The sequence below is a fragment of the Tamandua tetradactyla genome, chromosome 4, assembly GCF_023851605.1.
Source record: "Tamandua tetradactyla isolate mTamTet1 chromosome 4, mTamTet1.pri, whole genome shotgun sequence".
Taxonomy (NCBI): Eukaryota; Metazoa; Chordata; class Mammalia; order Pilosa; family Myrmecophagidae; genus Tamandua; species Tamandua tetradactyla.
The window spans coordinates 108,472,045-108,489,268 of NC_135330.1; the positions used below are offsets into that span (position 1 = coordinate 108,472,045).

Sequence of the window (17,224 nt, forward strand, 5' to 3'; positions counted from 1 at the left end):
CTAGAAGGAAAAATCTGAGCGGATCGTATGATAGCCCATGACAAATTCTGAGATTTGTCCTGTAACTACTTATTGAACTGTACTTTGAAAACTATTGTCTTTTTTTGTTTTTTTTTTACATGGGGAGGCACCAGGAACTGAACCTGGGTCTTCAGCATGGCAGGTGAGAACTCTGCTACTGAACCACCGTTGCCTGCCCTTCTTTGCTTTTATATATGTTATATTATACAATAAAAAAAGTTATATATAGGGCAGTGCAACAGTGGCTCAGCAGGCAGAAGTCTCGCCTGCCATGCTGGAGACCTGCATTCGATTCCTGGTGTCCGCTCATGCAAAAAAAAAAAGTTATATATAAAAAATCTTACCACACAAAAAAGCCCAGGACATGATGGCTTCACAGGAGAATTTTATCAAACATTTCAAAAAGTACTAACACTGGGTGGGCAACGGTGGCTCAGTGGCAGATTCTCACCTGCCATGCCAGAGACCCAGGTTCATTTTCCGGAGCCTGCCCATGCCAAAACAAACAAACAACCCCCCCCCCCCCAAAAGTATAACACCAATCCTGCTCAAACGCTACCAAAAAACTGAAGAAAAAGGAATGCTATCTAATTCACTTTATTAAGCTAACATCACTCTAATACCAAAATTGGATAAACATGATAAAAGAAAAAAAACTATGGACCAATCTCCCTAATGAACATAGATGCGAAAATTCTTAACAAAATACTAGCAATCATATCCAACACCACATTAAAAGAATTATACATGACGATCAAGTAGGATTCATACCAGGAACACAAGGATGGTTCAACATAAGAAAATCAATCAATGTAATACAGCACATTAACGAATCAAAAGGGAAAAATCACATGATCATATTGATCAATACTGAAAAAGCATTCGGCAAAATCCAGCATCCTTTCCTGATAAAAACACCCCAAAAGTTAGGCATCGTAGGAAACTTTCTCAATATCATAAAGGGCATATATGAAAAACCCATAGCCAGCATCATGCTTAATGGTGAGGAATTGAAAGCATTCCCCTTGAGCTCTGGGATGAGACAAGGATGCCCATTGTCACCACTATTATTCAATATTGTATTAGAACCACCAGCTGGAACAATTAGGAGAAAGAAAAAAAGGCATCCAAATAGGAAAGAAATAAGTAAAACTTTCATTATTTGCAGATGACATGATCCTATAATTAGAAAAATTTCTAAGCAATTTCTTAATTGCTAAGAAATCTACAGCAAAACTACTTGAGCTAACAACAAATTCAGCAAAGTGGCAGGATACAAGATTAATGTACAAAAATCAATAATGTTTCTGTACATAAGCAATGATATATCTGAGGTAACAACTAAGGAAAAAATTCCATTCAGTATAGCAACCAGAAGAATTAGGTATCTAGGAATAAGCCTACTCGGGGATGTCAAGGACTTATACACAGAAAACTTTAAAAATTGTTAAAAGAAATAAAAAATGACCAAAATAGATGGAAAGATAAATCCATGGTCATGGATAGGAAGGTTGACTATCATCAAGATGACAGTTCTACCCAAACTGATCTATAGATTCAATGCAATACCAATAATAATTCCAACAACCTACTTTAAAGACTTGGAAAAACTGGTTACCAAATTTATATGGAAGGGAAAGAGACCTTGAACAGCTAAAGATATCCTAAAAAAGAAGAATGAACTGGGAGGCCTATCACTTCCTGACTTTAAAGCTTATACTAAAGCCCCAGTTGTCAAAACAGCATGGCACTGGCACAAAGACAAAAGGAGTGACCAGTGGAATAGAATCAAGAGTGCAGAGATTGACCACCAAATTTATGGACATTTGATCTTTGATAAGGCCCCCAAATCCACTGAATTGGGACAGAATAGTCTTTTCAATAAATGGGCATGGGAGAACTGGATTTCAATCACCAAAAGAATGAAAGAGGACCCCTACCTTACGCCTACCCCAAAATTAATTCAAAATAGATCAAAGACATAAATAAGAGCCAGTACCATAAAACTTCTTGAAAAAAAAATGTAGGGAAATATCTTCAAGATCTAGTAATAGGAAGTAGCTTCTTAAACTTTACACCTAAAGCACAAACTATGAAAGAAAAAATAGACAAATAGGAACTCTTTAACATGAAGAGCTTCTGTGTCTCAAAGGACTTTGTTAAAAAGGTGAAGAGGCAGTCAACTCAATGGGAGAAAATATTTGGAAACCACATATCAGATAAAGGCTTGATATCTTGTGTACATAAAGAAATTATACAGCTCACCAACAAAAGAACAAACCAACCAATTATAAAATGGGTGGAGGAAATGAATAGGCGCTTTTCTGAAGAGCAAATACAGGTGGCTAAAAAGCACATGAAGAGCTGCTCATCTTCACTGGCTATAAAGGAAATGCAAATCAAGACAACAATAAGATATCATCTCACACCTGGAAGAATGGCTGCTATTAAACAAACAGGAAACTACTAGTGTTGGAGAGGATGTGGAGAAATAGGAACACTTATTCACTGTTGGTGGGAATGTAGAATGGTTCAGCCACTGTGGAAATCAGTATGGAGATTCCTCAGACTCAAAAAACTAAATATTGAGTTGCCCAATGACCTGACAATACCAGTACTTGGTATATACCCAGAAGAGTTGAGGGCAGTGAGGTGAACAGACTTCTGTACACCAATGTTCAGAGCGGCACTGTTCACAGTTGCCAAAGGATGGAAACAATCCAGGTGCCCTTCAACAGAAGAGCGGATAAACAAAATGTGGTATATACATATGATGAAATATTATGTGGCATTTAAACAAAATGATGTCCCAAAACATGGCAACATGGATGAACCCTGAGGACACACTGCTGAGTGAAATAAGTCAGATACAAAAGGACAGATACTGTATGACTCCATTATTATGACTCTGATAAAGCTGCCAGTGTTTTGGAGCAGCTAGAAGGAAAAATCTGAGAGGGCATGGTAGCCCATGACAGACTCTGGAAACTGTTCTGTAGCTGCTTGTTGAAGTGTGCTTTGAAAATTATTGCTGTCTTTCTTTCTTTTCTTTGTATATCTATGTTATATTTTACAACAAAAAAGGTTAAAAAAAAACCTATAGGCAGTTATAGTAATATTAGATAAAATAAATTCCTGAAATTAACAGTTTGAAAATACTTAGTAACATAGCTCACTACGATAGCAAAGTTGATATTTGTAATAACTTTTTAGTTGATATTTTGAGAACACATGTGGACTGATAGTTAATCAAATGCATTTAAGATACTATTTAATATTTAGAATTCAAGTAACTCGGATAGCTGTATTTATAGATTTTTTTCCTTCCTTGCTTTAATTTTAAATTGGTTTATGAAACATTTTGTACAAACAGGTTTTATGATGATTAGATAACTTAGATATATATATTTTTTTAATTTTTTATTAATTAAAAAAAATTACAAGAGGCCCCGCAGCAGCCGACCTGCCCGCCCTCCTTCTCCCCCCTCTTTCCCCTCCTGCTCCAGCGGCTCTCCAACCAGCACGGTGCCCTCTTCCCCCGCCTTCACCGGCTCCTCCGCCACCAGCCTCGACAGCCTTGCCGCCCTCACCTTTCCTCCTCCAGAACAGCTACTGGGGGAGTGGAGATAATACAGAGCAGCTCCCGGAGCCACGAGGGAGATCAAAGGGACGGCGTACCCCATCCTGGAACGGCTGACTATCTGGGAGAACCAGCTCCGGTGAGATCACCAAGGGGCACGGGCTTTCCTGGGTGGGACGGCAAGCGACCAGAGTCCCTCCCTTCCACCTTCCCAGGCCAGCTGGTAGAATTGGACAGGCGGTCCCCTTAGGCCGCGGCGGCTGGTGCCCCCACCACGCGAGGCCCCCCGGAACAACTGAGATAGTTGGGTCGGAAATCCCCAGACTGCGGAGAACAGTGACCGGGGGATCCCTTCCAAACACGTGACTCCCCCGTCCAGCTGGGAACAGTGCACTCTCCCGGGCTGCGACAGCTGGCGCCCTCCCGCCACGCTTGGCGCCCCGGGCCGACTAGCTAATTCGGCTGGACGCTCTTCCATGCTGCGGCAGCCAGCGACCCTCCCCGCATTCAGAACCCCAGGCCGGCTGGCATTCTTCCAAGACGCTTCGGCTGCCGAACCTCCCTACGGCGAGAATTTTCCAGAGTTAAAGGACCCACAGCAACTTTCACTGGTGGAACCCGTAGACAAACGTGTGCCACGAGCGCCACCTACTGGGCAGGATAAGAAAAACAGAACCCAGAGATTGCACAGAAAAATCTTTCAACCTGTGGGGTCGAACACCCAGGGAAATCTGACTAAATGCCCAGACGCCAGCAGAAGATAACGGATCACGCTCAGAAAATTGAACATATGGCCCAGTCAAACGAAGAAACCAATAGTTCAAATGAGATACAGGAGCTGAAACAACTAATGCTGAATATACGAACAGAAATGGAAAACCTCTTCAAAAACGAAATCAATAAATTGAGGGAGGACATGAAGAAGACATGGGCTGAACATAAAGAAGAAATAGAAAAACTGAAAAAACAAATCACAGAACTTATGGAAGTGAAAGATAAAGTAGAAAAGATGGAAAAAACAATGGATACCTACAATGACAGATTTAAAGAGACAGAAGATAGAATTAGTGATTTGGAGGATGAAACATCTGAATTCCAAAAAGAAACAGAAACTATCTGGAAAAGAATGGAAAAATTTGAACAAGGTATCAGGGAACTCAAGGACAATGTGAACCGTACAAATATACGTGTAGTGGGTATCCCAGAAGGAGAAGAGAAGGGAAAAGGAGGAGAAAAACTAATGGAAGAAATTATCACTGAAAATTTCCCAACTCTTATGAAAGACCTAAAATTACAGATCCAAGAAGTGCAGCGCACCCCAAAGAGATTAGACACAAATAAGCGTTCCCCAAGACACTTACTAGTTAGAATGTCAGAGGTCAAAGAGAAAGAGAGGATCTTGAAAGCAGCGAGAGAAAAACAATCTATCACATACAAGGGAAACCCAATAAGACTATGTGTAGATTTCTCAGCAGAAACCATGGAAGCTAGAAGACAGTGGGATGATATATTTAAATTACTAAAAGAGAAAAACTGCCAGCCAAGACTCCTATATCCAGCAAAATTGTCCTTCAAAAATGAGGGAGAAATTAAAACATTCTCAGACAAAAAGTCACTGAGAGAATTTGTGACCAAGAGACCAGCTCTGCAAGAAATACTAAAGGAAGCACTAGAGTCAGATACAAAAAGAAGAGAGAGGCATGGAGAAAAGTGTAGAAAAAAAAATTACAAGAAACACAAACATTCCCAACACATACACTCAGCAATTCACAATATCATCACATAGTTGCATATTCCTCTAGATATTTTTTAATATGCCTATGGATAAGCTAACCAAATCCATTTTAGGTGGTTAAGATTTCCATATGTTAATTGTAAAAATATTTGTATTTTTACATTTTCCTGAAATCAGGAAAACACTTAGTAACATAAGTCATTACTGTAGCAATGCAGATACTTATAAGAACTTTCTACCTGATATTTTGAGAATATTCACAGTTTTGACAGCTGATCCAATGGTATCTAAATTAGTTTTTTATACGTAGAATTTAAGACCTTTGCTATGTGAATTTGGGGATTTTTTTCCTTGTTGCCTTAATTTTAAATTGGCTTATGAAACTTACTGTGCAAACACAGGCTTTACAATGCTTATGTGGATACTTTATTTAAATATGCCTGTGGTTAAGCTAACTAAGATATCCATTTTTGGTGGTTTTAAGTGTATTGTTTGTTTCCTTAAAAAAAAAAATCTACATTGGGGGAATGTGGGGCAAAGGAAGGACTAGCTCCAAATCAATCCAGTTATATCTTTCCATTGTACAAGACTATCCAGGTATATCTTTTCACTATACAAGACTATAGATACAATTCCATTAAAAGAAAACAAGGGATATTAACTTTGAAATACATGGATTATCATTTTGAAAAATACTGCAGGCCGTATTTGTTATATACAGCACTTAGAGCAAACCTGCATGCTTGCCACGCTCTTCCTTCAGTTGTCCTTCAGACCCAGTGAATGGCAGTGCTTCATTCTGCTAGAATGAGAAAATCAAGATTACTTTATATTGATTTTACTACTGGCATTTAAAATTGCTTAAGATGAAAGCCAATCTCTAGTTGCATGTAATTCAATATGTTTATAGTGATAGCCATGCTCAATATTCATCTGTAGATGCAAACGTCAAGAGTATTTATGAAGCAAACATTGCTGGCTCCTATTTATGTTCAAAGAGCTAATGTATAAAGCACTGTTTCAAATCCCAAAGACATGTTCATACACTACATGTAATAGTAATCTGGAAAATTGAGCTACAAATTAGGTCGGGTGTGGATATTGCCACTAGAAAATACACCAGAACTTTCAGAAATATTTGGTTACATGAGAATGCTTGGCTGCCCCCTCTACGCATTCTAAGACCTCATGTGTGGGGGCAGACCCTCTCCCATTTGGTAGCAGATGCTTCCGAATGGGGAACGTCACATTCTGAAAGTGAAGTGCCTAGATTTCAAAGACACTTCCACCTTTTCCTAAATACTCATCGTTCTGTCAACCAGGAATTATCTAAGAGTTTCCTGATTATGGGATTCTCCTTAAAAAGGCATCAGTCTCCACTCCACTAGGCTGAGAACACAAATGAAGGATGGTGTACAAATGCTCTCTGTTCAAATAATTTCATAAGGACAAGTCAGAAATTCAGAATGGCAAAAATAAGGACTTTCTAATCACCTTAATATCTGCTGAGAAATGTTTGTTCCTTCCTCTTTTTCTTTTCAATCCTGAAGAATTACCTAAAAATATATATCTTTTAAAAACTAGAATCATCAAGGCGAAGACTGATATAAAACTCCTCATATGCCAAGAGTTATGAACAAGTCAAAAGATATGTACAACTTAAACTGTTTGAAACATATGATAAAGGATTCATTTTTACACATAAAGAGATCTTATAAATCAGTACAAGAGAGACAAATAATTGAGTAGGAAGATGGGAAAAGGCCATGAACAGACTGGGTCATAGGGAAACACATAAAATTAGCCAAAAAGATAGGGAAATTCACTCAGTTTAACAGAGACACACTTTTCACCCATCAAGTTGACAAAAATGAAGACATTTAATATATAACATTTGCAAATATTTGGGTAACTGTGTACTGCTGACACTGCCTCTTTGAAAAGTAATTAGCCAACAGTTGTCCAGCGTTTCGTTGCTTATTCTCTTTGATCCAGCAATCCTACTAATAGGATATTTTTTCCCCTCATAAAACTTGGCATAAAGGCACAAAGATGTATGGAGAACAATGTTAACAACCGCAGTAAATTTAATAGTAAAAAAAATAGAAATAACCTAAATTTCCACCAAGCAGGAGACTAAATTGTGGGACAGCTCTATGATGGAATATTACACAGCCTTTAACAGTGAGGCCAATTCACTTATGTCCAATTTTGATCTCTCAGATATAGTAAGGGGAAAAAGCAGAGTCAAGTGGTAGGTATGTCTGTATACACATAGAAAAATTTTGGAAAAATTCGTACAAAACCTAATGGTTTCCTCTGGGAAGAGGTTCATTATAAACAGTTATAATTTGCTTTTTGACCTAATATGTTATCGTTATCTTCTGTCAGTAAACCTGATGGACAGCAATATTTTAACAGTTATTTCTTGATAAACTAGAATGGTAATGACTGAAAAATGAGGGTCTAGCTATTGTTTAGAGAGCACCATTTAGCACCCCAAAATGCGGTTAGCATGACACAGAACTAACCTGGCCAGGTACCACCTCCAGGTCACAGGGCACGTCTCAGACTTTACTAAGACGCTGCTCTTCTGGCAGTACATTGAGGTCCCTCACAAATCAATATACACCCAACACTCCAAGTAGCCAGGGTCTGGTTTTCTCTGAATAGAACTGAAATGCATTCGAAGGAAATTTTCACTCAGGGAACTTACCGATTTCATCTACAGAAAATTCTGATATTCTTTTAGAAGAGAAGTAACGTTTTACAGTATCTTTGTTTGGTCAAAGCGTTTTACAGTATCTCTGTTTGGTCCTGGGGTTGTAATGGGGATAGAAGATACCAGAGAATGGCTTTACTAAGTGTAGATCTTGTTCACAAAGAACAAAAATTAGTCAATTATATCACACAGCTGTGCAAAGAAATTACCCACTGAATTTTATAAACAGATAAAATTTTAACTCTAAGGGTGGGCCACGGTGGCTCAGTGGCAGAGTTCTCGCCTGCCATGCTGGAGATCTGGGTTCGATTCCCAGTGCCTGCTCATGCAAAAACAAAAAAGAAAAAAAAAATCTTAACTCTAAAACAGGTTTTTTTTTTCTTTTTTTTTTTCACATGGGCAGGCACCGGGAATCGAACCCGGGTCCTCTGGCATGGCAGGCAAGCGTCCTTGCCTGCTGAGCCACCGTGGCCCACCCTAAAACAGGTTTTTAATCAGTGAGGCTGTTAATCAAACTATTGCATGTCTTACTAAAATGCTTACCTTTCTTTAATCTGCAAAACTAAATTTTAGAAACTTACCACTTGAAGTGTCAATCACTGATTCAGTGTGTTGTCGGCAGAATACTCTGAAAATAGGCAGTTTCAAAGAATACTTAGATATTTTTTTGATGTCAGTTTTCAGATATTATGTCTTTTTTCAAGAACTCTAAAATGGAACTAATCTATTTGTTGTTAAAGAAAAATGCTGTTCAAATCTGTGTAAAATTACTGACCCACGCTGGGTGTAGATGGAGGTTTTGCCAGATGTCTTCTGTGTTCTCTGAACCTCAGGAAGATCAATATATTCTATTAGGTATGACTGCTAATTAAATTGTTTAAACAAAACTAATTGATATGTGGGATTTTATTGCATAAAATTGCCTAAAGATCAAACATCTTCTAAAACATGCAAATGTCCCACAAGTTCACCAAATTCTGCTGATTTTTGACAATAAATTGCCAAAAAATTGCATGCATCGACTTGGGGGAAAAATAATTTTCCAAGTCAAGGCATTTCCCCCAGATCTTAGATATGACTGACAGAGACCCTAGAATTGATCAATGCCCTAGAAGAGAAGAGAGTAGCATAGAGGCTATAAGTAAGAAATGGAGAGAGTGAATTTTAAGGAACTGCTCAGCCCCCATTTTTCCTTCCATCCTTTCTTCCTCCTTAGCCCCCAGCTACATCTCCCTCCTTGCCAATGGGAATGCAAGAATTCTTCCCATTTTACACTAATTTCCACCTCCCACACAGAGCCTTCCCAGGAACAACACCTCCCCCCCCACCCCTTTGGATTCTGTTATCTCTCAGCACTTTTGTCAGGTGCAAATTTTTTATTATGGAAAATTTTGAACATATACAAAAGTTGTGAATATATAATGGACCCCCATGCCTCTACTGGTCACCCAGTTTCAACAATTATCAGCTCAAGGCCAAGCTTGTTTCCAGTGAACCCTCTTCCTGCTTCCAGGATGCCTCGAGCCTGGACACACCAAATATTTTACATTCAATTTATAAATGTGTAGAAATTCACCTGGTACTTGAAATGATGGAAAAAATGACTATTTTATTGTGTCCCTATTTATTAGTTCAATGTGCTCAGTATTTTTCCAAATATGTTTTAAGACACAGCAAGGACCTGACTTCTTTTCGTTTATTCTTGGAGCTTCACTACTCACAGTCTTTCGAGTGAGTGTTTGAAGTCATTGTAAACGTCATCACAAAATGAGCTCTTTGGGAAGGTAAATAAAAGTGAAACTCTGAGAATATTACAACCTATGAGATTCTCAGCAAATCAGATATAAAAAGAAGTACAGCACAAAATGATCCTAATGTCTCCTGATGTGAAATACTAATGGAACGTGCTCAAGATCAGATTTAAAATTATATAACAAACTTCCTTGTAAACAATTCCCTACAAAATTTAAAGAAGTTGTGAAGTCAGGTTCCCAACTGTGTGGCCTCCAAACCATGTCCTTACTTGAAAATCACTTGAGTAAAATTAGCTTTAAAAGTCTCTTTATGTAATCTCACCATTCCTTCTCCCAGTTCCCCAAATGCGGTTTTAAATTTGGTTTCTTACTTATAAGCGCCATGAGCATCGGTGTGAAGAGATGCGAGGTCCCTCTTGGCACAGAAGAAGTGGTAATTCTTGGTGCAGGATTTTACATCACATCCCACGGTAGCTCCTTTTTTACCACAAAATTTGCATTTCTATGGAAGAACAGATTTTCCTGAGTAAACACCTCTTTTTTATAATTTCTTAAATTTTAAACCTTTGTTATTCAGTATTATTTAAATCAGCAACCCTACCTTTTTTTTTTTTTTTACATGGGCAGGCACTGGGAAGTGAACCCAGGTCTCTGCATGGCAGGCAAGAACTCTGCCTGCTGAGGCACTGTGGCCTGCCCAGCCCTTTTTATCATGGATTCCATTAGCAAAAATCAGCTGCAAACACTAGGTACTTTGCAATTTTGAAATTGCAGCAAAAACTCGGTTAATTAGAATGCACGTAGTCTTGGAGTGAGCTGGTTAAAAGCAGAAAACTCTTTTTATTTTAAAAAAAACAACTGCTCTTAAAAAAGAAAAGTTTCTAAAAAGCAGCAATGGCAAAATCACCAACCTCTGGGCAAGGGGTCCTGTGCGGAGGCCTGAGCCTGAGGGGAGAACAGCTCCAGGCCAAGAGATGCATGAAGGAAGCTGGAAGAGGTGAGGTTCAGCCTGAACAGGAGAAGAGCAAAAGGGTAAGCGCCAAAGGTAAGCAAGCGGATCCTTGGATGCAGGTTGCATAGTGCCGAAAAGGTGGGCAGAGGAGGTTAGGAAGCAGGGGAGGCTGCAGGACAAGCAAGTCAGAACACACCTGTCCAGAACCCAGGAAGGAAAGCGTTGGATACGTTGAAGACAGCGTGTCTGCCCTGCCCTTCCTCAGCGATGCACCTATTTGAAGCTGGGTGCAGCTTCGGCAGTGCTGATCTTTCTCAGATGTCCGAGGGTCTTGGAGCCCCTGAGCCTTCCCTCCCAGCACCAGCATGCAGCAGTGCAGGAAACCGTGCTAAACAGGGGTTAAGCCTGAGCATCTGGGGCCTTGGCTGTTATAATTATTAGTGCCTGGCAGCTGTGTAGGAGAGTGAGCCCCAGGGTCAGGACTGGATGTGCATCCTGGGTGTGCCATGAACAGCTGTGTGGCCTTGAGCCAGTCACTCCCACTCTTAGACTCAGATTCCTTGCTGGGGATAACAATAGTTGTCCCACAGAATCACAAGATGAAGTAAGTAAACCCCATTAGATTTCAAAAACACTTCAGCAATGGCCGATTTTCTTTAGTTCAACTTATTTAATCCTTTGCTTTTGCTTTTATATTTGAAGGTGGTTCGGAGATGTATAGGACGACAGTATGTGGCCAAAGACTGGAAGAAGCCTGATGGGTTTAGGGGCATCAGAGCCATGTCCAAGGCTGACTGGCATCAAATGCTGCCTGCGTGAACTGGAAGCACAATTAATTACCTTGGAAAACAGGATGGAGTTCACACAATACTCCAAGTTCAGCACAGGCAACAATATACAGAGTTAAAGAAAAGTCAAATACAGGCGAGAAAGTAGATTATGATAAAGGTGAAATTTAAATCAAAGGACAAAAAATTAATTTGGGGGAAGAGGCAACTGGTTATATGTGTGGGTAGATCCCTACCTCACACCATATACCAGCTATATAACAAACAAACAATAAAAACCGATCAAAGTATTGGAAAATATAGGAGAAAAAAAATCTGTGGTATTGAGGCAGGAAAGGCATTCTAAGCAAGGCAGGAAACCCTGAGGCCATATGTAAAAATTTAAAACGTCCATTTATTGTGGCAGACAGCATTTTAAAAGTTAAAAATCAAGTGAAGGGTTGAAAAAAAAAAGTTAAAAGCCTTACCTAACACCATATACACAAATCAACTAAAAATGGATCCAGGACTTAAACATATGAACTAAAACTATAAAATTCTTAGATGATAACAGAGCACATCTTTATGATCTGGAGTTTGGCAAGTGATTCTTAGATATGACATCAAAAGAAACAATAGATAAATTTGTTTTCATCAAAATTTAAAACTTTTATACATCAAAAGAAATTATTAAAAAAGAAGTAAAAACCTACAGAATGGGAGAAAATTCTTGCAAACCATATATTATTTAAGGGCTTACTATCCAGCATACATAAAGAACTTTTAGAACACAACAACAAAAAAGATAAACAACCCAAATGAAAAGTGAGTAAAGGACTTGAATAGACAGTTCTCCAAAGAAGATATACAAATGGCCAAGAAACATATGGGAAGATACTCAGTATCATTAGCCACTAGGGAAATGCAAATCAAAACTACAATAATGACTATTAAAAAATGGAAAATAAGTATTGGAGAGGATGTGGGGAAACTGGAACTCTAGGGCATTGTTGGTGGGAATGTAAAATGGTGCAGCCACCGTGGAAAGCAATATGGCAACTGCTCAAAAAGTTAAATACAGAATTATTATATGACTTGGTGATTCTACTTCTATATCTACCCAAAGTGAAAACAGGGTCTCAAACAGACACTTATGCACCAATGTTTATAGTCACATCATTCACAATAGCCAAAAGGTGGAACCCAGGTGTGGATCCACAGGTGAAAGGATATACAAAATGTGGTGCATATACACAGTGAAATGTTATTTGGGCATAAGAAAGAACAAAGCCCTGAGACATGGAAAAATCATGGAAATATGCTCAGTGAAAGAAGCCAAGCACATAAGGACAGATATTATATACCACTTACAGGAGAAACAGCAGATTCACAGAGACAGAAGACAGATTAGAGGTTGGGGTTGGGAGAGGGATGGGAAGGAGGTGGGGTGGGAGAGTGTTTGCTGTTAGGAAGGAAGAAAGGAAAAAACAGAGGGAGGAAGGAAAGAGAGAATGAAATGAAATAAAGAAAGAAGGGAGGAAGGGAGGGAAGAAAAGGGAAGGAGGAAGGAAAGGAAGAAGGAAGAAAAACAAAGAAGGGTGGGAGGGAGAGAAGGAAAGGATGCCTGATGCTGCCGCTCCAGCTGCTGCCTGCAGCCACCCTAGGGCCAAGGGGGGACCTGCTGTTGCAGACAGGAGGCAATGAGCAGGAGCCTGGGTACCCTTTTTGTATGAACCAGTTTGAATTGGGGGTTCCTTCTACTTCCAACCCAAAGCATTCTAATGGATGTCCACTTTATTGATAAAGCATGCTATTTTTAAATATTAGCATCTCAGTCGAATCAAAGCTTTCAATACAGGTCCTACTTCTTTCAACTTTCTGAGATGCTTCTCTACCCTTGACCTCCCATCAGACTGACTTTCTTTTGACAGCACCCCAAGGATCTCTTTATCTTGTATAGGTAATATAAAGTCATGTATACTTACCAACTTATTTCCTCTCTTGATTTCTTTCTTTACTGATTCCAAATCAAAATTTCTATCATGATTAGATGTATCATGATCGTCACATTCCACAAGTCCTGAAGAGTATAGCTACAGATTGGGGGGGGGGGGGAGAAAAGTATAGTGGTGGTTTGGAGCTGTATGTACCCCAGAAAAAACATGTTCCTAAAGATAATCCATTTCTGTGGCTGTGAACCCACTGTATGTAGACCCTTTCAATGAGGCTACCTCAATCGGGATGGGTCTCAATCCTATTACTGGAGTCCTTTATAAGCAGAATGTAATTATTATTCTGGATTTTGAGAGGCTATATATATATATAACTTGATATTTAGAGATAAGGATGAAGTCAATCAGGTTGGGGTTAAAGTAATTCAGAACACAGGGGTAAGGAAGACAACGTCTATATTTTAGAACCACACATACTCTTTCAGACCAAAGGAAAAAAGGTTCATTTGGTCTGAAACTGAAATTTTCTGTAGCACATAATCTAACTCAACCTATCTGTATAGCTCATTTGAACAATTGAAACACAAGGAGCCCACAATAAGAAAGAGGTCCTTTAATCCTGTATAGCTTAATGTAAGGCCTGGATATATCCTAGAGTATATTAAGCAGATAATCAAAAAAGTATTGGCAAAGTCCCCTGAGGGAGGGGAGAAAAAATATGGAACTACTAAACTTTACCATCAGGAAATTCCTTGATACTGTGACAAACTTTAGGGACACCCAAATCAATAGTCCATACCTTTGATCTTGAGGCTTACTCTTGTGAAGCTTTTGTGGGTAGCAGAGAACCTTAGCCTACCTATAGGTATGCCTAAGAATTACTTCTGAAGGACCTCTTTTGTTGTTCAGATGTGGCCTCAGTCTCTCTAGGCCCAAGTCTGCAAGTAAAACAATTGCCCTCCCCGACATGACATCCAGGGGTGAAAGTCTCCGTAGTGATGTGGGAGATGTCTCCCAAGGATGAATTTGGCCATAGCACCATGGGATCAACAAATTCCATCCTGACCGGAGGAAAAAGAAGTGTAACTAATAAAGTATCAGTGGCAGAGAGAGTTCAAATAGAGCCAAGAGGCTACTTTTGAAGGTTGCTCTTACACAAGCTTCAGGTAGACCTTGCTACCTATAATAACCTGCCAACCCCCAACCAGGACCATTCCAGCCAATCCTAAAGAACACCTAGGGCAATATATAAGATTCCACAAGGGTTCCAGGCACTAGAGTAACTTTCCAGAAACCTACAACCTCCAGATGGGTCCCTGGTCCAGATAAATCCTGAAACCTAGCCCAGCCTCTCCAGAACATCAGATAGTTCCATCTCCCTACCCCATATTAGTGACAGACCCTTCCAATATAAAAAATTTAGAATTGCCATAGCCCAAACAACCCCAAAGACAGGTATGGAAAGATCAAAGGTGATGATGGAATTATAAATAGAAGATAGGACGTCAATGAATATGAATGCTGAAGCATTAAATTGATATCTCATTTAGTCTCCAGTATTTTAGAGCAGCTAGAAGTAAAAACCCAAAATTGTGAAAGTGTAACCCATGTTAAAGTCTAAAATATGTTCTATAACTAATTGTGGTGCTTTGCTTTACATTTATAGCTTTTTTGTTTATATGTTTTTGTTCACAAAGAAAGAAGGGAAAAAAAGTTGATTGGGACAAAAAAAAATATTTAAGCCCTCTAGCCTCCTATATTCTGGAGCAGCTAGAAAGGAACATATGAGAGGATCGTGTGTAGCCCATGACAAACTCTGGGATCTGTCCTGTAACTATTTGTTGAAGAGTGCTTTGAAAACTAATGCTTTTTTAGCTCTTTGTTTTGTATATATGTTATATTATACAATAAAAAGTTAAAAAAAAAAGATTAAAAGGAGAACTCTCAAGACATGAAAACCAAATGCAGCATGTAAACTGGAACCTTTCCTTACAAAGAATATTTTTCAGGTAACAGGAGAAGCGACTGGCTTGATGATTAGATGGTAGCACTGTATCAGTGAGATATTCCAGATTTTGATGGTGAGATAGTGATTATGTGAGAGAATGTCCTTGTTTGTAGGAAGTAAATGCTAAAGTACTTAGGGATGATGGTGCATTATGTTCCAACCTTGCTTTCAAAAGGTTCTGAAAAAAAAAGTTATTTGTACTGTATGTGCAACTTTTCTGTAAGTTTGAGAGTTAAAAAAAAAACTTCAGGGCGGTGCAATGGTGGCTCAGTGGCAGAATTCTCACCTGCCATGGCCAGACGTGGGTTCCATTCCTGGTGCTGCCCATGCAAAACAAAACAAAACAAAACAAAACAAAACAAAACAAACTTCAAATTGCATACCTTAATGACAACAACAACAATAAGCATCTGCCAAACAGAGAAAGAAAGAAAAAAAAGAGAACCCAGAAGAACATTTCAATAGATGCAGAAAAAAGGATTTCATGCAACTCTATATTCATTTAGCTTTCAGCAAACCAAAAATAAAAGGGAACTTCCTAATCTTAATAAAGGGAAACCACTAAACCCGAAAGTATACACAAATTGACTGAGACTTGAAAAGCATCTGGCTGAAGAGGAGAAACAAGCCTTCCACTTTCACTGCTTCTATTCTTCATTGTAACACAATGTTCTAGACAAACGCAATAAAACAAGGAAAAGAAATTGAGGCCCATATATTGAAGGAAAACATAAAACCGTCCTTATTTACAGATGAGGATCATGCAAATACTATATCTATGTGAACCTAGGGACATTTAAAACTAGTAAGAGTTTGGTAAAGTTGGCGGAGAAGGTCAATAAATAGAAATTAACAGTATTTGTATATATTAGGAAAAATAACAAAACAGAAAGATAACAAACTTAAAAATAAGCCTAAATCAAAGTTCTAGACTGCTATAGAGAAAAAAAAAGGACATTTTTGAAATTCATAATAGAAGCCTTGAGTACCTGGGGAGGCAGACCCTGTTTGTGGATGGAAAAAGCCATGTATTATAAGGACACCTATATCCCCAAATACGTCTATAAATTCATTCCAGTTGAAATTGCAATAGAGATTTTTGTGTGTGTGAAAGTTGACAAGCTGATTCCAAAATTCAAAGTGCCAAAAATAAGCAAGGCTTATTATAAAGCCATGGTAATGAAGACCCGGTTGTACTAGCTGAGGCATAACCACGGACCCATGAAAAGGGACAGAGAGCTGGAAATGGACCTGTGTGCTCATGAGACATCATAGCAGCAGCTGCCTGTGAGGCTCCTGGGCAGGCCCCTGAACCGCTCACTAGCCATATTTCCTTCACAGAAGGATTCATCTCTCTGGGACTTGGTTGTTGCAGCTTTACTTTGGGGATGAAAAAAATACCTACTTTTAGGGATATTCTGAGGATCGACAGTTACTATGGTCTAAGCTCCCAGCGCATTACCTTACCCACAGGGAAAACCAAATCATCATCACTGTCGCCATCCCCATCATTATCACTACAAACCAGTGAGGAAAGAATAGATTTCAATAAACAGGACTGGGAAAAATATGAAAAAAAAATTAGATTCCTGAGATACCTGGTAGTCAAAAGTAAATTCCAGTCGGATTAGGAAACTAAATGAGAAAGCAAAAATTTTACACTTTTGGGAAAAAAAACGATAGAACCTTAGAACAGAAGAGCATGTTTTTTTAGTGGAGGAGCAGGAAAGCAC

At 38.9% G+C, this 17,224-nt stretch overlaps 1 protein-coding gene across 1 annotated transcript in view; it reads right to left on the bottom strand.

The window, feature by feature from the left end:
• Positions 1–17,224, bottom strand: part of SETDB2 (SET domain bifurcated histone lysine methyltransferase 2) — a 95,931-nt gene that overhangs the window by 8,020 nt on the left and 70,687 nt on the right. Inside the window, exons 14-18 of the mRNA XM_077158188.1 lie at positions 13,517–13,624; positions 10,184–10,314; positions 8,640–8,686; positions 6,831–6,892; positions 6,072–6,138 (exon numbers count right to left, since the gene is read on the bottom strand). Coding sequence (XP_077014303.1) covers positions 6,072–6,138; positions 6,831–6,892; positions 8,640–8,686; positions 10,184–10,314; positions 13,517–13,624 — 415 coding nt within the window. The remainder of the gene's footprint in view (positions 1–6,071; positions 6,139–6,830; positions 6,893–8,639; positions 8,687–10,183; positions 10,315–13,516; positions 13,625–17,224) is intronic.